Consider the following 23,419-nt stretch of genomic DNA (forward strand, 5'->3'; position numbering starts at 1 on the left):
CAGTCCCCGAATTTTGGGGTTGGGTGGATCACACCTGGTGGGGCACAGGGGTTATTCCTGGATCTGCACTCAGAAATTGCTCCCGGCAGGGGCCGGTGAGATAGCATGGAGGTAAGACATTTGCCCTGCATGCAGAAAGACGGTGGTTCGAATCCTAGCATCCCATATGCCCCCCCCCAAACCTGCCAGGACTGATTTCTGAGCATAAAGCCAGGAGTAACCCCTGAGCGCAGCCAGATGTGACCCAAAAACCAAAAACCAAACAAACAAACAAAAAAAACCCAAGAAATTGCTCCTGGCAGGCTCGGGGGACCATATGGGATGCTGGGATTTGAACCCTTGTCCGTCCTGGGTTGGCTTCATGCAAACAATGCCCTACTGCAGTGCTATCGCTCTGGTCCCATGTTCCTGAATTCTGGATGCCAATACTTCCCAGGGGCTTTATTCCCTATCTGCCCAGAAAACGCTCTCTATTCTTTTCCAGAGAACCAGAATGGTTGGGGAGGACATCCTAACATCCAATGCACCCTTCTCTGAGCCTTTGAGAGACCAGAAGACCCTCCTCCCAGAGTGTGAAGGCCAAGGAGTAAGCACACATGAGAGCAAAGCCTTCCCTTCTCAGGGTGCTATGGAGCAAAGCCAGGAGCAGGGGCTCAAGGAGGTTGGAGGATTGTTGCCAACTACTAAGTCCCCAGGGCCACCAGGAAAAGGAAGTTATAAAGGAGGGACTAGAGAGAGTACAGTGGGGAGGGCATTTTCCTCGCACACAGCTGACCTGGGTTCAATTCCTTGCATCCCATATGGTTCCTCAGAGCCCCGCCAGGAGTGATTTCTGAGTGCAGAGCTATGAGTAACCCCTGAGATTGCCTGGAGTGGGCCAAGAACAAAAAGAAAAAAAGAAAATCATAAAGGATCTGCGTCTCAGCTTCCAGAATCTTCCTACCAAGAGGGGTAGGAAGATTCCTCCCTCTTGGTGCCACATCACAGGACTCCGTGCCCCTCCTGGTGAGGGGGTGCGGTACACCCTCGTGATGAGGCTGGCTGCAGGGCGATTAATCTTGTGAGGCCTGTGCATCAGCCCCCCTACTCTTCAGCCTCCCATGGCCAGTCCCCGCCCATGTGCCCCAGGAGTTAATCTCCGCTGGGGGACTTCTCAGCCGCTGTCACGGCTGCATTAATTCTGAAGCAGAGGGAGGCAGGAAGGAGGGGACACAGATGGGGGGGAGTAGTCAGCCTCCCTGGGAAGGTTTTGTGGTCAGCAGCTGGCGAAAAGGGGTTCCTCCCAGGCCTGGGCCTGAACGAGAGGTGGGGGCGTCTGTAGTAAGTCCCCCACCAGCGGAGTCCTTGCACCCTGGCCTCTAGCCCTTGTCCGCCAGCTGAGCTCGAATGCAGTTTGCAGTTTTGACAGCAGATGTCTCTGCTATTATGATTTATCAAAATGCTTAAAGGAAATAATGCACACATATTTATAGGAAAGGAGGGGGTAATTGAGGTGGGAAGCACTAGGGTCCTGGGGTCCTTTGGGGGAAGCCATGAACTCAGGACATTTCCTTCTGTCCCAGTGTTTCCCACCCACGGCTGGATCCTGGCCTGCTCCAGGGGAAAGGATTGGGCTGATGTCAAGCCTGCCCAGGCCTGGCCCCCAAGAGGTCGCATTGGGGGAGCTGGTGCTGCTGGGCCCCCCGCCAAGCCTGGGAGGCTGCCACCTGGGGAAGCTGCAGAGCCAGCCTCACACCTCGGCCTCGTTTCCATGGCTTCACTGCGTCCCTGCTCCCGAGGGCTCCGTCGCTGCGGGCACTGCCCTCACCCCTGCAGCCACTCTCCCAGGACCCCAGCAACAGAACTGTAGACCCCACTGAGGCCGAGCAGAACCCAGAGACCAGGCCGGCGCCTCCAGGGCAGGCTGAAACCGAGACAGGGAGGGGCTGGGGTGCAGTGGGAAGGCCCCAGGGAGGAGGAGGGGAGGCCTTTGTGGATTTAGGCTGAACCCAAGCTGGGAGAGACCCAAACCCTGTCATTCCAGGGGCTGGGGCAGTGCTCCTGGGGCCTCTCTCACACCCCCACCCCTCCACCACATAGTACTCTTTGTTTCTAAATCTTTCTGGGCTTGAGGACTTTGGTTAAAGAACTTTAGTGGGGGACAGGGAGATGATTCAAAGGGCTGGCTGGGCACAGGCTTTGCATGCCGGAGCATGGGGATTGAGCCCTTCATGGTCCCCCCTCAAATAAAGAATTTTAGTGGACTTTCTAATTTAAAAAGTGTTATATCTTTAATGTATATAAAAAAAGAAAAGGGGCCAGAGAGATAGCACAGAGGTAAGGCATGGTGGTTCTAATCCTGGCATCCCATATGGTCCCCCGAGCGAGAGGATTTCTTTTTTTTTTTTTTTTTTGGTTTTTGGGCCACACCCAAATCGCCCCTGGCTTGGGGGGACCATATGGGACACCGGGGGATCGAACCACGGTCTGTTCCTTGGTAGAGCTTACAAGGCAGACACCTTATCTCTAGCGCCACCTTCCCGGCCCCGCGAGAGGATTTCTGAGCATAGAGCCAGGAGTGACCCCTGAGGGCTGCCGGGTGTGACCCAAAAATCAACCCCCCCAAAATAAAAAAAAAACAACTATATACACATATGTATAAAACCCGTTAAAGTCAGGAAATGTAGAAAAGTTGAAGTAATGTTTAAGCCCAATCCCATAGCTGGTGTGATCACAGGCAGCATGACTGTGTGTGTGTGTGCACGCGCGTGTGTGCGCGCGAAGACGTTTGTGTACTGGGCGCAGCCAAAGCATCAGCAGGCACCTGAAACTTCTAACCACAAGAGGGTCCAGAGTGGGGCCTAGTATATAATGCTGCCCATACATTTTTTTTCCTTTTTAGGTTTTTGGGCCACACCCACAAGCGCTCAGGGGTTTCTCCTGGCTCTGCACTCAGCTTGCTCCTGGCAAGCTTGAAGGACCTATGAGATGCCAGAAATCGAACCCAGCTCCATCCTAGGTCAGCCACCTGCAAGGCAAATGCCCTACCACTGTGCTCTCCGCCCCCCCACTGTATAAATTAATTTTAATTTTTTCGTCACACTCATTGATGCTCAAAGGTTACTCCTGGCACTCAGGAATTACTTCTGGATGATGAAGCCAGCTCAAGCAATGTGCAAGGCAAATGTTTTATTTGCTGTACTAATAGTCCCCTGCTTCAACGTGTGTGTGTGTGTGTGTGTGTGTGTGTTTTCGTGCGCTTGGACCACACCCAGTCACACTAGGGTTACTCCTGGTTCTGAGCTCATCAGCTACTCCTGGCAGGATTGGGGGACCATATAGGATGCTGGGGATCAAACCTGGTTGGTCATGTGCAAGACAAATGCCCTACCTGCTGTGCTATCACTCTGGCCCTCAGGCTTCAACCTCTGGGAATTCTAACTTCCTTACGTTATCTAATTTATTATTAAGCCCCTCATCATGGCTGCTGCAAGGACTGAGTGAGCTGAAATGTCTGGCGAGGGAACAGGGCTCACAGGGCAGAGCTCAAGCCTTGCAAAGTGATCAGCCCAGGTTTGATGCCAGCACCGCAGGACCCAATCCCTTGGGCACTGCCCCCACAGGAGCAACAAAGAAAATTCAATGAATGGGCCCGAAGTTCAGTCCTGGGTGCTAATTCTACACTATGTAAGGCAGCAGCTCTCACTAGCATCCCAAACTTAACAGTGGAGATGCAGCCCCTGCGGGTTTGGGGCATAGAGAGGCCTGGCTGGGGATGGGTTTTTCCTTGTAAATCTTCCTTGTAGGGTTTTTCTCACCTATAGACAACATTCCAGTTAGAGTTCAATATGGAGAGAAAGGCCCAGAAGGAAGAGAAAATGTGTTGACTCAACCCACAGATGTCCAGTCTCACCAGCCTTGTTTGATCTTACCTGGGTAAAGGGTGAGCACGGGGACTTCTGACCTGGTTTGTAGGGACAGAGGCAGCTTCTGGGACAACAGTACCTGAGGGTGACTGGGAAGGGCCAGGAAAGGGACTGACAGAGCATCAGGGGATTGGGGTAACCAGTCAGTCACCCCCTTCCCTGGAGGCCTCCCCACCCCCACTCCAGCCCAAGCCTGGAGCCCCACTGCTCCTCTGCAGAAGCCGCTCTCCTCCCTGGGCCCGCCCCATCTTCACGCCCTGTTGCCTGGAATCTGAGGCCGCCCTTGTTCTCTGGCAGGAGGGGAATTGAATGCTGCTGAGGGATGGCAGGTCGACAGCAGAGAGAGATGAAAGTGTCCGCTCTGGCAGCTGGGTTGGGTTGGCGGCCTCCAGGGTCCCTCTCGCACCCCCTCTTGCCTCCCCAGCCATTCTTCCTGCAGTGCAGCAGGAAGAGCCCTCAGGGGGGATTTGGACCTGGGGAACAGGGTTCCTGCAGCGCTGTGTAACCCAGGGGGTGCAGCTGAGCCTCTCTGTGCCCATTACCTGCTCGCAGGGGGCCTAGGCCAAGGACACTGCTGCCTGCCTGTCCCTCCCCCTCTCAGCTGGTGCCAGCAGGGCCTATCTTGAGGCTGAGGTGTGGATGGGCAGTGACCTCCATCCATCCGTTTCTGGCATCTGGGAGGGAGCAGGAGCCAGTACTGCAATCAGGTCAGGCTGGAGGGACCTTGACTGTAGCCGAGCCACATGGCCATCACCACATCCTTTGTGTCACACACACAGCTGGGCTGAGCCTGGGAGGCTGGGCGCTGGCCCCACATCCCTGGTGAGATGCTGTGGTTCTTGGCACCACGGTGACGAGTGACCTCGTTGCTCTGTGAGGCGCCTGGTCGAGGGCCCCACCCACGCCCCTGCTTATGCCGCTCTCTTCTGGAAACAGAACTATTTGGCCAAGATTACCCAGCAAAGGCTCGCACATGCCCGCACATGTGCAAGTACCCACACACGCACCCATTTGCACACGCACACATCCTGGCCTTGACATATGGTGTCCAGGAAGTGAGGAGGCCCCATGTGTAGGCTGTGCCTTATTGCATCCCACAGGAGCAACAAATCCTCCCCGAGAAGTCAGAGGTCAGCATCTGGGCTCTCTCCTGGGCCATGGGAAAATTACATACTCTGTGCTCTCCAGATTCTCATCTGTAAAATGGGTCACAGTCCCTCTTCTGATGACTTCCTGTATCCAAAGCAGCAAACTTTCTCAGTGAGCTGCAACTGGCCCACACCACAGCCCATGCTGCCAACAATCTAGGGACAGGGAGGCTAGCGCCTGGGCTGTGACTACCCAGTACAGCCAGTGTTCTCCTGCTTCCTTCTTCCTGCCCTTCGAACCCTTAGCAACCCCATGACAGAGGGTCAAAGGAGTTGTGGAGTTTTGACTCAGGGTCTGGGCACCCCCTTCGGGGGTGGGAGTAGGAAGATAAGGGCAGAACAGGAGGGATGAGGTTAGGCCAAGCCCGACCATTGGGGGATGGGGTGCCTGGCAGGCGCAGGGCAGACTGGAGGGGGGAGGCCTTTGGCGGCCACAGAGAACAAAGAGGCTGGGGTTGCCAGGATATTCTGTGGAGCTGGGAGCAGGGCCGCCACAGTGGCTGTGGGAACTGTGCCTGCTGCCCCCCCCCTGCCGCCCAGAATGAACCTCAAGGCTACGCTTAGGGGAAGAGGGACTGCCAGAGTCCCTGCTGTCCCCAGAACAGGGTGATGGTTGGGGCACACACCCGGCAAACGCTGACAGTATACCCACATGCACAGGAGTGGTGTCCAGCAGGCAGTATACGCACCCAAGGGGTCTCCAGTGTGTGAGGACAGTGCCATAAGCACCCCAGGGAGTGACACAGGAAATATCCCCGTGTCAGAGCCAAGTCATAAGCCAACATCATACTCATGTGGAACTGTCAGGCCCAGGCCCACGTGGACCCACAATGGCCACCCCTTTAGGAGCCACCAAGTCCACAGCACAGAGCACAGGTAGAGCATGGGCCCCATGCTACATAGGCTGTGTCCATCGCCACTCTCTGCCTCTGATACAGGGCAGTGTCACAGGCTGTCCCTAAGGGTGACTGCTGACACTGGACATAGCCCTGGGAACGAGAAGATGCACTCACAGCCATCACAGTATCATCCGCACAATATACCACTCAGCGTCCCAGACCTCACACAGCTCTTGGGAGTCTCTGGCTGCATGTACACACCCTCCCATGCACGCACACACTTGTACACATACTCACAGTCACACTCGTATGAGCACTGGGCTGTGTGTATGGACACTGGGCTTGTCTCTAACCCCCATGAAGCCCCAGCCTCAGCCTCAGAGCTGACCCTGAGTGTTAGATGACACAGGCAAAGGGTTGGTGCTTGAGGTGAAGTCCCTGGGGTTCCAGGACAGAGAAAGCCAGGCATCCAACCCCCCAGGGGACATCTCAGCAGGGTCAGGGTGTGAGGACAGGTGTGGTGAAGGGCAACAGAAATGGAGCGAGTGAGGCCCAGACACACCAGGGTGGGTTGACCATGAGCTGGAGATGACCGGGCTGAGCTGGCCGGTCCAGGACACCTCCGGGAGGATGCAAGCCCCCCCCCCCCCCAACCCCATCAGAAGGTAGGGGAGTGTTGAGATTCATCAAGCTTTAAAACAGGAACATCAGCTGCTATAGATCAAGTTTACCTTGAGCCAGGCCCTTCCCTGGAGTGATCTCACTTCACCCTCGGGCAGCTTTATGGGGCAAAGTCTATTATTGCCCCCTTTTCCTGGATGAGGTAACTGAGGCCTCCTCATGTATTTGGCCCCTCTGCCTCCTCCAGATGTGGGCTGGCTTCCATAAGGCAGAGCATAAAGCCAGGCTGGAGCTGCAGGAGGGAAGAGCTTGGGGCCCAGGGCTCCTGTGTTGGGGGCGGGGGGGAGGGGCAGGCCCCAGAGCCATGCCTGGGCTGTAGGTTGGCACACAAAAAGGTCCAGACTGGCCGAGTCACAGCTCCCCCATCCCGGCTGGCATAGGAGCAATCCACCCCACACCTGTAGACATGCCAGCAAGGACTGGCCAAGGCCATCTGTGGCAGGGCAATGCCAGTTAGGAGTTGCAGGAGCTTCTGGCACAGACACCCCCTGCAGGCCAGGCTGCAATGTGCCTTGTGCAGAGGCCGAGGGTGCCCCAATCCTCAACACTTCCCCTTTCTCCCTGCTGAGCCCCCCCCACTCCCCTTCGGCAGAGCTGCCTGGAGAGATCACAGGCAGCCACATGAAAGAGAATTTTTCCCAGGCAGGGATGGAGTTGAAAGCTGCCTCCCACAGCCCAGGCCTGCCCCCGCCGTGTGGGCCAGGCCGCTGGGCTCCAGGGCTCCAGGCCAGCTTGTGATACTCGAAAAGTGGGTTGGGGGGTCAGTGCCCTTAACCAACATGGCGGCTTACCCTCCTGCCGGTAACAATGGCAGACATGACTTGTCTCCCCCACTCTACAGCTCTGCTCCAGGAGCTCCTTTCCACAGGGTTCCTCAAGGCTGGAGGAGTCTTGGCCTGGAGCAAAGTAGCTGCCCTGTTGTTTGGGTAGATGAGAGGCCTCGTCCACAAACCAGCCTTAAGGGTGCAGGGAGGCACCCCTCCTTGCTCCAACTGCCCCAGTCTAGACGAGGAGGCTGTGCAGTGAATTCTCCAGACACAGGTCCGTCTCAGGTCCCAGACACACCGCACCCGCACATTCTGGAGGCGGAAAAGTTACACAAGCCAAATCCAGGGGTAGCCCCAGATCCTAGCCCTAAGCTCTGGCCTGAAAAGGGATGTGGGTCTCTGTGATGACAGGGCTCCATGGAGTGTTCCTCAGTGGCATAGCGAGTACTAGCTTTGAACCCTGAAGGAGCACCCGGGTCCTCATCCCAGGAGTGCTTGGATCCTAATTACTTCAGACTGGAGCTGGTTCTGGGAGTGCAGCCCCTGAAGGCTAAGTTTGGAGATGGGTGCAGTCGTGTAGGTGCCCAGATTCAGCATTTCCATCCTGGCTGTGACCAACCCCCCGCTGGGCCAGACCCTACTCAGGGAGGTTCCACTCTACTGAGATATCAATCTAGATAGGATGCCACCCCCCAAGGTGATCCCAGATGACTCCTGCCCAGCAAAAACTCCCAAACCACCTTCCACCACCCCCGGATCACCAAAGACCAAGAAGCCAGCAGTGCTTCGTGACACAAACATGCATTCGTTTTATTCACAAAACAGCCTGGTTTCCTAAAACAATACAAACAGCATGTTCATCAGCAGGAAGCTGGCCATGGGCAAGGGGGGCCCCCTGGGCACCCACCCCCAGTGGTAGGGGGGCCTCACGGAGAAACCCTTTCTTCTGTCACCATGGCAAGGCCAGAAAAAAAGGGACTTATTTTCTCTAAGGGAAGTAGCCAGGATCAGAAATATGGAGACGAGGGCTCCCCAGATCTCAATGGAGAAACGAACAGAATTTTTTTCCTTTTTTTTTTTTTTTTTTTTGTAAAATCATCATTGTTGGGGTGGGGCAGGCCCATCCTGGGGACTGTGGGTGCAACATGAGTGGCCTGGGTCGGTGGGCTGCTTGCTCCCCTGTGGGCGGCTCCCCCGTGCCTGATGGACATGGATGCGGAGGAGCTTCCGCACGCGCCATCAATATTCTCTTTACAAACGTGAGTGGATTCTCCAGGCAAACTATGCACTATTTTCATGATCGGAAAGAATCAAAGGAAGTTTAAATGAGGGTGGAGTTAAACTGTGCTAAATTACAGTAGTGCTTATTAGTAACTAGATTTCAAAAGGTTACAGAAAATTTACATTCTCTACACAAAAACTGCATCTCCTGCACAGACAACATCGACACCGACACAGGAAGGGAACTGATTGTCCGTTCTTTGCCCAGGAAGTCTCGGTACTTTATAGATTCGTCTTTTACCTCTTTTATCTTGTTCTTCCCCAAAAAAAGCAGTTTTTTTTTTCCATTTTCTTTTCCTTTTTTTTTTTTTTTAATGCTAGGGGGACGTGGAGATGTTAAAACGACAACAAAAAATATATATATATAAAAACAGGAATGAAATCTGTGAGAGAATATTTTTGGTTCTAAAGACGGGTGCATCCGTTTGTCTTCGCCCGAATCCCTTGCCGGAGACCACGCGAGCAGTGAATTGCACGGGGAGGGCAGCTTTGGGGTCCCGCCGCCGTCACTGAAACCACCGGAAGGCAGCTCCCGTCGGAAGCATCACCTTCTGGCGGGGGGCGGGAGACAAAAACAAGGAGAGAGCTCAGTCAGGGTCCGCTGGCCTGGTGCAAAGATGCTCCCTGTGGAAGGCCTTCAGGCGGCAGGGTGAGGAGGGAGGTAACGCAGCCACCCCAAGGAGGTCCTGCCACCCTGGCCAGGACAGAAAGGGAGCCTCGCTGAGCAGGGCTGCTGCCCCCCATCCCAAGGCCTCCTGAGCCACTGTGCCCAGGAACCCTCCTTCCAGCCAGGAAGACCCTTCCCTGGTCCAAAGGCAGTGGGCCTCCGGGGAAGCTGCAGCATGGAGTGTGCAGAGCTATGGGTAAAAGGGAGATAGCGGCGTTTATCGGAGGCTTGTCTCTAATGGAGCTGTGTGCACGAGGCGGGCCTGTGCATGTACATAAAAGCAGGTGCTTTTATGCATGTGTGTACCTTGCACAAGTGCAGATGTAGTATGTGATGCGGGGGGGGTGTTTTGTGTGTGCGTGCGTGTGTGTACTTCACACAAAAGCAGGTGCCTCTTAATGGGAGCAGAAATTCTTTGCTGGGCAGGAGAGCAGATATGTGAGGTGTGGGCTGTGGGGCAGGCTGGGGGTTGGGGAGCCACAGTTGGGGTGCCATTCATTATTCTTTCCCAACTCTTCTGGATGCTTGTGTCAAAACCCACTTGTAGAGGAGTAGGGATGGGGCAGGAACTGCAGGCTGCAAAGATGCTCTTGTGGCACCCTGGCTACATGGCCATAGGGGGGAAAGGCAGGCCAGGCCAGGCCCAGCCCTGGTGGGTGGGGAGAACCCCTCTGCTCTCTGAAAGCTCATCCCATAGTAGACAGAGATTGCCCACTGTAGGCTCTGAACTCCAACCCATTGGATTGGTCAGTAGCCATATAGCCAGACTTACTGTGGAGCCTCATGGTACCTCAATGTCAGCTAAGTGCAGTGAACTGGGGTTCTTCAAGGTCTTAGAACAGGGGGGTCTGCCCTGGGCTTGCCACTGGGGAAAGGCTGGGTTGTGAGGGTTAACAGAACACACCCGCAAAAGCCGTTGAGGCCACGAGACAGAACATCTCAGTGGGCAGTGAAGAGTCCCAGACGCTTAGGTCACGGACCAGAAGGCTTGAGGACATGGTGCAAAGCTGGGAATGTAGGATGGTTTGGGAATCTCAGTTGCTGACCCCAAATTCCAGGAGGGGTTCAGAATCCCAGGGTGTGGCCTGGAATCCCAGACTGGCCTGGCAAATGACAGCCTGATGGGATCTGGGATGTGGTTCTGTCTTTGGGCAGTGTCTGGGAGCTGGGCCTTGAACCCTGAAGGCTGGGGCTGGTTGGGCCTCCCTCTCCCAGACACTTGCCCGGGGGGCGGGGGGGGGGGGGGGGGAGCAGGGGGATGGGGAGAGGGGACTGGGCAGCCAGACAGAAGGAAGAGCCCACACACCTCCCTCTAAGGCGCCGTTACCTCCAGAGCAGCGGCAGGCTTCTTTTTGAGTTCCTCACATTTTCTGAATTTGCAAATCTGATGGCCAGTCTTTCGGTTCCTACAACTGCTGCACTGCTCGCAGTTGATGCGCCTCCGGCATGGCGCGCACATGCCACAGCGTTTCCGCTTCTTCTTGCCTGAGCTGATGGCCGAGGCCAGCTCGCCCTGCATAGGGTACTCGGCCAGGCCAGCCATGTGCAGCGCGCTCTCGGCCAGGAACACACCCGCCGGGGTCATGATGAAGAGGCCTGGGTTGATGGGGAAGGCGCCCAAGTAAGGGAAGTCGGACTGGCCATTGAGGGCTTCAGCACCCGCCACAGCCTCCATGTCGGGCAGGCCCGCGGCCGCCTCGCTCATGAGTGGGAGGTGCTCCTGCACCACGCGCTTCAGCATCTCTGTGGACTGCGCGAACTGCTGCAGCGTCAGCTGTCCCTCGGCTGTCAGCTCTGTGGCACGCTCGGCCTTGCTCAGCAGGCTGGCCACAGCACCACTTTTGTGCTTTGAGGTAGGGTTGCTCTTGTCCACTGCCATGGCCGCTGTCAGATCGTGCCCGTTGGCTAAGAGGGAGGCCGCGGCCGCAGCTGCTGCTGCCTTCTCAGCCGACTCCCCGCCCATCATGCTGCCCCCACCACTGCCCCCGCTGCCCCCAAAGGAAGAGTAGTGGGAAAGGGGGCGGGAGCGGCGCAGGCTCTTGTTGAGGGGTTCGCTGATGATGCCACTCTTGTTTCGACGCTCGGGGGGTGGTGCATCGTCAGCCACTGAGGCTGGGGTGGCAGTGGCCACAGCCGCCGGACTCTTATCAGTCACTGCTGCCTTCGGGCCACCACCGCCACTGGCATTGCTGCTGCTACTGCTGCTGCTGCTGGTATCCTGGGGACCACTGCCGAGGCTCGACATGGTGGGGCCAAGGCCCAGAGCCCACTGCTGGGGGGGCCTGCCAACCGTGGGAGGGGGGGTATCCTTAGACGTGCGCCGAGCCCTGCTGCCCAAAGCTGCGACTTCTGGTAGGTCTTGCTGCTCAGGCCAGGCACATGGTCAAGAGGCCACTGCAAGTGTCTTCACTCTGTTGGGACAAGTGGGATAGGGTCAGAAGCAGTGCTCATCAGCTCTATCATCCCAACCACCTCATCCATGTCCCCAGTGATAAGCTAGACCTGGCAACTTCGTTTTGTTTGCTCACAACCTGCAGTGCTCAGGAGTCACTCCTCCACTCAGGGACCATATGGGATGCTGGGGATCAAACCTGGGTTAGCCACATGCAAGACATACACTCTCCCTACTGTGCTAACGCTCTGACAGACAACTTGAAGTCAGGTCACCCTGACAAGTTTTTTTTGTTGTTGTTCCATATCCAGCCATGTTCAGAACTTCCTCCAGGATGTAAACTCATGGGAGTCTCCTGATTTCTGTGCTCAGAGGACATTTTATGGTGCCAGGAACTGAATTCATGTCAGTTGTAGGCAAGGCAAGAGCCTTCATCTGCTTTACTAACTCTTTAGTCCCCAGCATGAACCTTTTTTTTGGGGGGAAGGGGATTTTAGGGCCACACTCGGCAGTGCTCAGGGATTACTTCTGACTGCACTCAGAAATCACTCCTGGCAGACTCAAGGGACCATATGGAATATCAGGGATCAAACCCAGGTCAACTGTATACAGGGCCCTGCCTACCGTCCTATAGCTCTAGCCCCTAGCATGAATCTTCTTATTTGTTCATTTACTATGAATCAGTCTTCAAGATCTATGGAGTTAGTAACAGCCTCTTGTGCCATGAAGCAGACATGACAGAGTCAGAACTGACTAACCAAAAGCTTTGCAACCTAGCTTTACCCTGCTGGAAAATACTCAGGCAGAGAAGGCAGGCAAAGCAAAGAGAGGGTGGCGAGCTCTGATACAGCTACCTAGAAGGGGGCCCATATTCCTTCTGCAAGATGACAGGCTTTAGGACTGGAAGCGACAACCCCCAAAATCACTTCCTAATTTCTAACACACAGCCTTTTGTGGGTCACACGCATCGATACTCAAGGGTTACCCCTGGCTTTACTCAAGGGTTACTCCTGGCTTTACACTTAGGAGTTATTCCTGGCAGTGCCCAGGGGACCATATGGGATGTTGGGGATCAAATTCAACTGTGTGCAAGGCAAATGCCCTCCCCACTGTTCTAACATGCAGCCTTATATCCAGGCAACCCTGCAGAGAAAGGAACATAGCTGGACACTAGAAGTTTGCCCAGATGTGGCTCAGAGGTGGTGTGCCTACAACCAGTGTGTACGTGTGGGAGCCTGGGGTCGAACTCCAACACGGAAAGAAAAAAGCTAATGTAACAGAATAAGACCTTACTTCAACGTGTCCTCCTGCTAAAGGGCCTTTTCCTACAGGTGGGAAGGCACAACTCTTCTCCTCCCTCAAACCTACCCCACATTACCCCAGGCCTGCTGTCACCGCTGGGCTGTGCCTGGCTCCTGGCCATGACCTGGGCAGGACATAGGGAACTAACTGTACATGGAGCCCAACCTCAGACACGACAACCTCTGGCTAGTTGGTGCAACCTGGGGTGCAGGCCAGGCCAGAGGGGTGACTGTCGAGGCAGTGGTCCTCAAACTATGGCCCCTGGGCCACATATTGTATTTGTATCTGTTTTTGTTCCTTCATTGCAAAATAAGATATATGCAGTGTGCATAAGAATTTGTTCATAAGTTTTGTTTTTACTATAGTCAGACCCTCCAATGGTCTGAGGGACAGTGAACTGGCCTCCTGTTTAAAAAGTTTGAGGACCCCTGGTAGGGCTTCATGACTCTGCATGTCACATCCCCACACTCGGCCTACTCTGCTCAGACCTCAAGTCCAAGGCATGGGAGCAGCCAGGCACCTTGGCCAGGGCTCTGGATGGGCCCAGTGGCAGTTTCCTCATCAGCCCTGGCTCTCTTCCCTGTTGGACGACAGCAGCCCAGCAACCCCCAAGAGAGGGCCCAGCCCCTGAGCAGCTGGCGGAGCGAGGGGGAGGCGCACATCTGGCTGGGCCCAGCCTGCCTTGGACTTGGGGGCGGCACACACTGTGTCTTTGTCCCCAAACAACCCCGCCTTCCCCCAGTCATAGGACTTAGCCTGTCCAAGGAGGTCATCTAGTCCCACCCTGTGTGCTTACAGAGGGGAAATTGAGGCCCAGAGAAGGCAGAGGCCCCGGCCCCAGGGTTGCTTGGCTGGGTGAGGGGTAGCATGGAGAGAAAAGGGTAAGTGGGTTGGGGCATGTGGTAGGTGGCAGCAGACTCTGGCCCCTGGCCCCTGCAGGCACTGGGCCATGTGGGCACTTCCTAGTGAAAGCAGGTGGGGGTAGGGGAAGGCTGGGTAGACTGGCAGGTTCCACCAGCAGGCTCAGGAGGGCCTGGCTGGATGCCTGTGGCCAGAGGTCATATGCACGGGGACATGGATGCACAGTGGCATCTCAGGACCAAGTCCAGGCCAGCTGTTTGGTCCCTTGTCAGAAATGGGTGGCCTTCCAGGCACCAGGGGCCCTGGTTAGGTGTTGGGGATGAGGGCTGGTGAGGGCAGGGCCAGAGAGGCCTCACACCAGACTCCTGCCCCAGACACGGGATGTGGAGAGCAGAGTGAGAAAGCAGGCTCCCGAGGGCTAGAGTGTTGGGGAGGGAGATGTCTGTGCCCCAGCCCCTTGGTGAGTCCCCCCATCTCTGAGGCCTGCTGGCTGGTGGCAGAAATCAATAGCTGCATTAACGCTGCTGCTCCCTCCGCCCGCCCTTACAGCTCCAGGATCTGGCTCTGCATGCGGGGCAGGCAGGTCAATTAGAAGTCAGTTCCCTCTGACACTGCTGGCCAGGCGCTAGGGCAAAGTCTTGGCTTTTGTCTACATCTGAATCTCTCACGGTGGGGACCCAACTGCCAACGCTGTCTTCTTCCTCAGCCTAGAACCTCTCATGCTCCTCCCTCATCCTCTAGGTACTCCCCTCCCCCAGACCCCAGGTCCTGTCGATCAGGTGTTGGGGACCAGAGGACGTGATATGTCAAGGAACAGGTGCTTCAAGGACTGGGGCTTCGATTCATCAGCCACAGAAACAAGGTGGGGGTTCACCAGCGAGGTGAGGGGTGGCACACAGGGCCACTGGCTGTTCTGTGAGTCCCAATGGCAGCACTGGGCTCCCAAGACCTGGTCCCCAAGTTGATCCCAAATCCCTCTAGCCCCTACCCCTGTCCTGGACTCATCTTCCGATGCTGGGGTAAGTGGGTGCCCTGACCATGGGATTCATGCGCCTCTTCCTGGAAAGAGAACTCAAAAAGCCACCTGTGTCCAGGCCTTCCACTGCAGGGCACACAGCAGCCCCCTCTCAGGCCAGGGAGGGCCTGGCAGTGCCCAGGCGACAGGGGAGGAGCTGGGCTGCGTTGAAGCAGAGCGGGAACGAGCGGGAGGGAAAGCTGGCGGGCAGGCGGGCGGCGGCGGGCGCATCCATCATCGGCCCTGCCAGGAACGCATCCAGCCCCCAAAAAGAAATACTGCGCCTGAGGAGGGACAACAAAGGGCTCCGTTTCATCAGCAATGCGGAGCCAGCGCCCCGCCGCCCCGCCAGCCACGGTCAGCCCACAAAGGACCCCTTTGTCCATGCAGGAGCCAGGCCGGCCGGGAGCAGGGACCAGGGGCTGTCGGGCGGGGACAGAGTCCAGGGGGTGGGGGATGGGGGTGAACCAGTCGTGGAGAGCTGGGGGGCAGAGGGGGACATGGCAGGAGGCAGAGGGACAGAGACAGGTGGTGAGGATGGAGTGTGGTGGGCGGGAACTCAAAGGGTGTCAGTCAGAGGAAAAGGGACTGAGAAGGGGAAGGCCAAGAAGGGTCAGGGTTGGTGTTCCACAGGGAGCAGAGATGGGATGCCAAGGGTGAGAGCCCAAACCCAGGGCATCGCATCTCCCTTTGCAACATGAAGGTCCCACAGAAGCATAAGGGGCCTGGAGTCCCAGAGTGGGGACCCAGAGACTGACTGTATGGCTATGTGAGCATGCGAAGGTGGGAGAGGTAGGGCCAGGGTCATGGCTTGATGGTCCCAGTATCTGTTCCCTGGGCTCTGACTACCCACAGCAGAAGACATACAGGCCCGTGCTTCTCTACCCAACCCCCGTCTCTTTCAGCCTCTCTCTAAGGGAACTCAGACCCCAGTGGACCCTTGAAACCAAGTCCATGTTCCAGGACTCCACACCCCTCTCAGCTTCTCCCCAGGTCCCAGGGGACAGGATCTGTGGGACACTTTAGAGATGAGGAAATTGAGAGTCGGGCCAAGAACCAGCAGCTGCTGCCCAGAAAAACTTAAACCCAAAGCCTGACCTAGTGTCTGTCATACTGGCTCTGAGACCTGTTTTAGCAGGGCACTGACTGAGTAGTATGGGACAGGGTGACCCAAGAAACTGTCCCCCGCCCCCGTGGTTACCGCGCCCGTCACCTTGATGTGGTTGGGCGGTGAGCTGTCACAGACCCCATGGGACCCCCCACTCGGGGGGCTTGGAAATGTCCGGGTGGGACTCCAGAACCCAGCCATGATGTCACAATGTCGTGGGCAGTGAGGTCAGGAGTGGGGGTGGATAAGCACACGGGGCCCAGAGCCAGGCTCTCCATGGTCTGCTGTACCCCAGGCCTTGTGTAAGGGGGTGACGGTGCAGAGGTAGGCTGTGCTAAGGGATGCAGAGTCACTGGGAACAAGACAGAGGTGACCTGGTGGGACACGTGGGGGAGGGGCTGCTCGCCTGGGATATGGAAGGACCACGAGCCTGAAGGGGGGGTTCTAAGAAAAAGGGGAGTGTGTGGGTGCGGTGCACCCGTCTGGCTGGCAGTAGCCCAGCTGGGTGGGGCCCTGTGACCAAAGGGAGCGTTTTTTTCCCCTCACCAGCCTGGCTGAGGGATAGTTTATAAACTACAAAATTGCCCCATTCGCCAGTGCACAATCCAATGATTCTGAGTGAATTCAGGGTTGTGCAACCAGCACTCCTGCTAAGGATTGAGCAGGGCACTGGTCTCCCCCACAGCGCTCACCTGCTGAGGGAGAGGAAAGGGGGGGCCTTCCTGGACCTCACTATTGTCCCTGGAACCCTGCCTTCTCAGCAAGCCACCTCTGTGGACCTAGGCTCATCATACCTCCACACCCCTCCCACCCTCCACCCACCTAGGTGGGCTGGCAATGGCTGCCCAAGGAGACGGAGACGGACACAGACACAACTGGAAGGGTAGACTGCAGTTCCCAAACCAGCAGAGCTGGGGGTTTCCGGGTCTGATCTCCATGATTCCGCCTGGGGAGTTTCCAGAGGGAAAAACAAACCAGCTCAGGCCCAAGGAGACATGCTTCAGGGATACTGGGCTTGAGGCAAGTGCAAGGCACCCGGACAGCTGGACAGGCATAGGGACAAGAACAGTCTATGACCAGTACCCAATGCCCCCAGGGAGTTCCAAACATCAACACCCCCAGAAGGGAACAGAACCCCACTCCGTATCTGGACGCTCTGCCTCTGGGGGTGAGCATAATTCCCTCACCCGAGGCCACTGTGAAAACTCCCAGGGCTCTGATCTCTTATAGATCACCAGGGAGGGATCATCCCACTTCACAGGCAGGAATGCAGAGGCCCCAGGAAGGAGGCTGCCCTAACCCATTCAGGCAAGATATCTAAAGAAAGGGGCATGACCCAGGTACCATACCAGCACCACAGGCCTGACTGACTGAGCATTGAACCACCAACCCTGTGTAACTGAAAATGGGCCCCCAAGATCCCCACCCAAATCTCCCTTAGACCAGGTTCCTTTTGGTTAGAGTCAGAGATCAGGAGGTTGCTTCCTCACTGGGGCTCCCCTAAGCCACTTCACCAATGTGTCAGGTGGGATCCAAAGAATACAGCCCCCCCTTTTGCTTTTTGGGCCCTATCTGGTGACGCTCAGGGGTTACTCCTGGCTATGCGTTCAAAAAATCACTCTGGGCTTGAGGGACCATATAGGATGCCGGGGATCAAACCCAGGTCAGTTCTGGGTTAGCTGCGTGCGAGGCAAATGCCCTATAGTAGAGCTATCACTCTGGCCCCTTACCCCTTCCTTATTCTTGCTGAGTCCCAGACCCAATTTCTGTACCACTCCAGAGTGGAGATACGTTCCAGTGTGACACACACATCAGTCTCCTTGTGGGAACCAGTCGCTTTCCAAAGTGGAGTTGTCAGGGCTGGAGAGATATGTGGCCTTGGACCCAAGTTCAATCCCTGCACCCCAAATGGTTTCCCCAGCCGCACCACAGTGATCCCTAACTATAGAGTCAGAAGTAAACCCTGAGCACTGCTGGGTATGGCCCAACAATGACCCCTCCCAAATAAAAGCAGAGCTTTTTCTGAGCTGGCTGTAGGCCGGAATAGCACCCACACATACCGTTGGGGTGTCCCTTTAAGCCACCTCCCCAGGGGAGGGGAAGTCAGCTCAGGAGCTCTCTGACTAATGCCTCTGCTCCAGAGTCTAGGTTTGGGGTTCCCTCTTGTTTCTCTCCTGCCCCCACATGGCAGGCCTCAGAAATCACTCCTGACAACAAGCTCTAGGGACCATATAGGATGGGATACTGGGAGATTGAACCCAGGTTGCCTACGGGCAAGGCAAATGCCCTACCTGCTGCAGTCTGGAAGAATGGTTCTGATGTCTCACCCCAAACTGCAGGGAAGGGGCTAGAGATTGAGATGGGCCGGGAAAGGCAGCTGCAGACAAGAGGACTTCAGTTTGACCTTAGGAATCACAGGGTTTGGTGCTGGTGCCCCCTTCCCCAAACTGCTGTGGAGGCACACACACACCCAAGAAAGAGAAAAGAGACTGGAAAAAAAGAACTACAAGGTAGAGCCCTGGCTACCCTCCAAATTCCTGAGGATCCCTAATTAGCTGGCGATGTGATTACTGCTGAGGAAACTGAGGCCAGGAGAGCTGAGGAAACTGAGGCCAGGAGAAACAAATTTGAGCGGGTTCACAGAGCTGGTTGGGCCCAAGCCCAGATAAATTATAGACTAACAGTGGGATGAAGAGCAAACAACAGCCTATCACCTTAGAAAACACACTAGCGGACCCCAATTACAAACTCACTCCCAGCCGGCGCTGCCCCTATATAGGTGTTTTCCTAATGAAATCTCAGACTCTCGTAACTTCAACTGAGGCCTGAAAGGAGTGTCACCTGCTTAATGTCACAAGAAAAATGTGGGCCAAGCCAGGATTCGTATGAGGCTGCATGACCCCACGGCCTGCTCTCCCACCCCAATAGACCAAGGGCTTGCGCCAAGGCCTGTACAGGAAGTGACTTGGCTGAAGGATGAAGGGGTCTGTTGGGGCCTCCTGGGGATACTGGGTGGTTATGGGGCTCTGGGCAACACTGGCTGGAGCCCTGCTGGGGCACCGTCTGCAGCTGTACCCTAAGGCTCAGGAACAGGCAGGGGAAGGGGCTGCGGGTGGGCCGGACGGGCCAGGCCGGGCTAGAGCTCCGGGCATTCCGGCGGCCTCCGCAGGAAGCAGAATGGGACGGAAACCGGCTCCTGCCACCTCCCCCAGAATCCTGTGGGCAGCCGCCGGCCGCACAGAGGCCCTCTTTGTGCCTGCCCCAACCCGCCACCCGCCGCTGGCCCTGGGTTTTGAGTTTCCTGGGGGGGGTGGGAGCCCTGCCACTGCGAGCTCCCCCTCTCAGGGGCGGTCACAGGCGTCCACAGTTGAAGGAGGAAGTGGGTGGACGGCCAGGGCTATCCCAGAAACCCCAGGGGGCCTGCAGTCTGCCCATATCTCATCCCCCAACTAACACACACCCTCAGCAGTGGCTAGTGGGCGACAGAGGGACCCTCAAACAGTCTGAGGACAACCCTCCCGTAGTGTAGGGCTACCAAGCTCCACCTGAAACCCCTCTACCTCGGGAAGGCTCAGCCATGCAGCCAGGACAGTCCACTCATACCCACCTTAGGCCATTCCAGGGACTTCTTGGGAGTCTAAAAGAGGAACCTTAGGAGCTGGAGCAATAGTACAGCAGGTAGGATGTTTACTTTGTACACCCATAGGGTCCTTGAACATCACTAGGTGTGGCCCCCAAAATAAAAACAAAAAGAAGGAAACCTGAGGTGCATGTTAGCATTTAGAGGACAGACCCTCTTGGCTGGTGTGACTATGCCCCAGGAGCAGGAGCTGGAGCATGACTGCAGGGGACATGATATGCCTCACTGGCATGTGCATGAGGACCAGGCTATGTGCTGGGGTGCGGCACTGTGCCCAGTGCAGCCTCAGAGTGTGTCTGTGGGTCTGAGCCCTGACCCAGTCCATAGTCAGGGCCCCCAAAACACATGGTGGTGGTCTCTGACCACGTGACACCCACCCCGTCAGGGGTCTCAAACTCAATTTACCTGCGGGCACAGGAGGCAAAGTCGGGGTGATCCTTGAGTGCAAAGTCAGTAGTAAGCCTTGAACATTGGGGGGTGTGCCCCAAACAACTAAAACAAACAAAACAAAGATTCCTCTAGGGCAGGGCCACAAAATGTTGTACGGAGGGCCGTTTGCAGCTCGTGGGCCGCGAGTTTGAGACCCCTGCATGTAGAAGATAAGTGGGTATCATCAACACAGGCTTGGGAGGTGACCGGATACCGTGGGTTCTTCCAGCTGCCGGTCAACACATCTCCGCCACGTCTACGTGTGGGTGTGGATGGGTGTCCACAGACAACAACCTGTGTTGGGGCCTCTAAGGCACTGGGAGGCCAATCTGAGGCCCAGTGGGAAGAGGATGGTGCAGACAGGAACTGTAGCCAGGTGCTGGGGCCCCTATGGGAACAGGAAGCTGTCCACAGGTGCACTTGAGCTGCGGTGGGGGATGGGCTATGCCCAAGTTCAGTTTGCCCCCCTAAAAACCCAGCCCGGCTCAACTAGCAGAGAACCTGTCTCAGCCAGGGACACCTGCCTTGTCCACTGTGCCAGAGCCAACAGCTCCGGCCAGCACCTCACTACCCGCCCGCCTGCCTGTCTGGCCTGAGCGCAGAGAAAACTGGAAAACAAAAGCCCCCAGACCGCAGGCCCTCCCTGCAGAGGCGTGGGGGAGGCAGGCGAGAGGCGGGAGGCTGCGAAGGAGGGAGGGAGGTGTCGCTGCAGCCCGGAACACAAAAATAATGAGGCGAGAGGGGCCATGGGGCCGAGCCGGCTGGTTCCGGAGTCGCTATCTGACCTTGACAGATGCCACAGCTGGGCGCCTGGAGAGGAGCCGCTGCCACAGTGCTGCAAAAGCAGCCCCCCTTCCCCCCCACCCAGGTCGATGGAGGTTCAGGCGTCACCCCCACACATACAGGCAGAAGCCCCACGGGGGGTGGGGTGGGGTGGGCAGGCCCACTGCAGGGCACAGAGGCTGCTCAGGGGTGTCCTCGGGTGTCGGCCTTCAGGTGCGAGTGTGGGAGCCGCACACAGCATGCTGTTGTGTGAGGCTAAGTGCAGAAGGGAAGCGAAGTGTGAGTGTTGATGTGGTGGAGACAAAGATGGGACTTGTGAGTGCATGCCCTGGGGTCACAACAGGCTGGGTGGGCGTCCTGGAGTGGGTGGGGGCCCTCCAGTCCAGGAAGGCGCTGACCACTCTCCTCTCTATAGGCACCGCTGTCCTACGTGTGCTGTCCTGTGCGTGCGAGCCACCCTGAGGTGGGAGGTGGTGGGAACGACAAAGAGCCACCGCAGACACACGTTCTGTCACTTGCGGATGCAGTCCTGTCTCTGCAGTCCTTCCTCGTTCCCCACCTCTCCCATGGCTGCATGATCCCAGGTACCCACGATGGGCAAAGAGCTGGGGAACCCCACTCTGGGGAGCCCAGAGAGGGGCCAGGGGATGAGCTACAGGAGAGGGTGCTGCACTGGAGGCGGATTAGCAATTCTGAGCGCTGGCTGCATAATTAAAAAATCATTACGGCAGCGGGCGGGCAGAGCTGAGTGCAAGCACGCTCAGGACGGGCGGGGACACTGCCACGACGCTCCCCCTCCCGCTGCTTCCCCGAGGAAAAATCCCACCTGCTAATATAATTATGGAAAAACACAAGCACAGAAATTCGGTTTCAGCAAACAACGTGCCTGAGTGCCCAGGGCCAGCCTAGCCCTCAACGGGGCAAGCAGTCTGGGCTCCACGGTGTCCGGGCTCCTGTTGGAGAAGCAGGCCTGTGGGTCCTCATTTCAGACATGCCTGTACCAGCTCAGCAGCCCTAAGGCGGGGCCAGAGAAGGCCCAGCCCCTAGAACCCCAAATCCTGAAGAAAAATCTGGCATTTCTGAGAGTTTACAACGGGAGAAATCAAGGCTTAGAACTGGCGTGAGGCCTGTGTGGACAAAGCTATGGAGACTCAGGGACATGTCTGATGTGCACAAGGCCCTGGGTTCCATCCCTGGTACCATGTGGTCTCCCCCACACTTCCAATCACTGCCAGGTATAGTTCTGTTATCTCCTCAGGACAATTAGGGGTCCCCAAAAAAGAGGAAAAGGAGTTGGATCCTGCCACACCAAATCAGGAGCTAACACCCAACCCTAGTCGTCCTCTGGCCCTCTCCTGCTCTAAGGAATAGGAAGCTGTTTCCTTGAAACACCTCTCCAATCCTCACCACCCCACTCCCACCCCACCCACCCAGCCAAGTCTACATTCCTCCTTGCTCCAAAGCAGGGAAAAGGTGGGGAAGGGTTCAGAGCTGGCTCCTGCCCCCCTCCCCTGGAACTGCGGCCAGCTCTGGGGCACAGGCCCCACAGGGCCGGCACCACCATCACCCCTGTTGGCACGGACAGGGGCAGAGCAGGAGGGGGGAGCCAGGGACCAGGCGGCCAGGCGGGCGCCGGTGCAGCAGATGCGGCAGCCAAGCGCACAGCACAGACACGTCCGTGGTGGCCGCTGGGAGCCACGAGGCCAGGGCGCCCTGAGACATGGTGGGCCAGGCAGACCCTGCCGGGCCAAAGAGGTTCTGCGCTGGGCAGGCCTGCCTCCCCTCATTCTGCAGTGCCACCAGGCGCAGCAATTAGAGGCTTTCAAAGTTTGTCCTTAATTGGTTTCATTTTTGCCTCATAAATGATTCATGGCCCGGGAGGTCTGGGAGGCGGAGGGAGTGGCAGGGGAAATTTGGGGAGGCTTCTGCCTGGAATCAGGGCTCCTACCTGAGGTTGGGGAGGGGGCACCAGTGGATAACAGGACAGGAGAGTGGAGCTATTGGTGAAGCCTTGAGCAGGTGGCAGTGGGCTTCTCCAGTAGAAAGAACCGGTCGGGTGGGCTCCTTAGGGCACCGACTAATTAGGAAGGGCCTTGCTCCTGCAGACCACAGCTCTGCATCCAGTAGGGCCCAGAGCAGGGCCTGTTGCCAGGGTCCTGGAACCAGGAAGGAGAAAGTTACGCTAACCACTATCCAGGGCACAGTGTCATGTCAACAAGCCACAACAGTGATGGCAGATGCTAAACCCCAAGCAGAGAACAGCAAGATGCCATCCCTCCTAGTGTCCCCCCCTCAAGGGGTAGGTACCAGCACTCCCATTTTGCAGACGAAGAAACCAAGACTTGGGAAGATGAAAGCCATACATCACCCCCACATGCTAGAACTCACTCTCCAAGGAAGCCTGTGAGGTTCTGTGAATCCCAGAGGCATCAAAGCTCCCCTGTCACTTGGACCAACTCTGCCCCTCAAAGGGCTATGAGCAAGACCAAGCAATGTTCTCAGCCCAGCTCACATGGTCCTAGGCATGGATTGGAAAAAGAGCAGAGACCACACCTCAGGGAACCACCAGTAGGCTTATGCACATATGTTGCATGTTCACAC

At 56.7% G+C, this 23,419-nt stretch overlaps 1 protein-coding gene across 2 annotated transcripts in view; it reads right to left on the reverse strand.

Moving 5' to 3' along the window:
* Positions 1–8,125: 8,125 nt before the first annotated feature.
* CXXC5 (CXXC finger protein 5) overlaps positions 8,126–23,419 on the reverse strand; it is a 33,243-nt gene continuing 17,949 nt past the window's right edge. Inside the window, exons 2-4 of one of the 2 annotated variants that reach the window (XM_049786028.1) lie at positions 22,767–22,974; positions 10,616–11,699; positions 8,126–9,172 (exon numbers count right to left, since the gene is read on the reverse strand). In XM_049786028.1, the coding sequence (XP_049641985.1) occupies positions 9,128–9,172; positions 10,616–11,533 (963 nt within the window). In that variant the 5' untranslated portion in view covers positions 11,534–11,699; positions 22,767–22,974 and the 3' untranslated portion in view covers positions 8,126–9,127. Of the gene's footprint in view, positions 9,316–10,615; positions 11,700–22,766; positions 22,975–23,419 lie in introns of both variants that reach the window. The other variant, XM_049786027.1, reaches the window with a different exon arrangement.

Source organism: Suncus etruscus, chromosome 14, assembly GCF_024139225.1.
Source record: "Suncus etruscus isolate mSunEtr1 chromosome 14, mSunEtr1.pri.cur, whole genome shotgun sequence".
Classification (NCBI taxonomy): Eukaryota; Metazoa; Chordata; class Mammalia; order Eulipotyphla; family Soricidae; genus Suncus; species Suncus etruscus.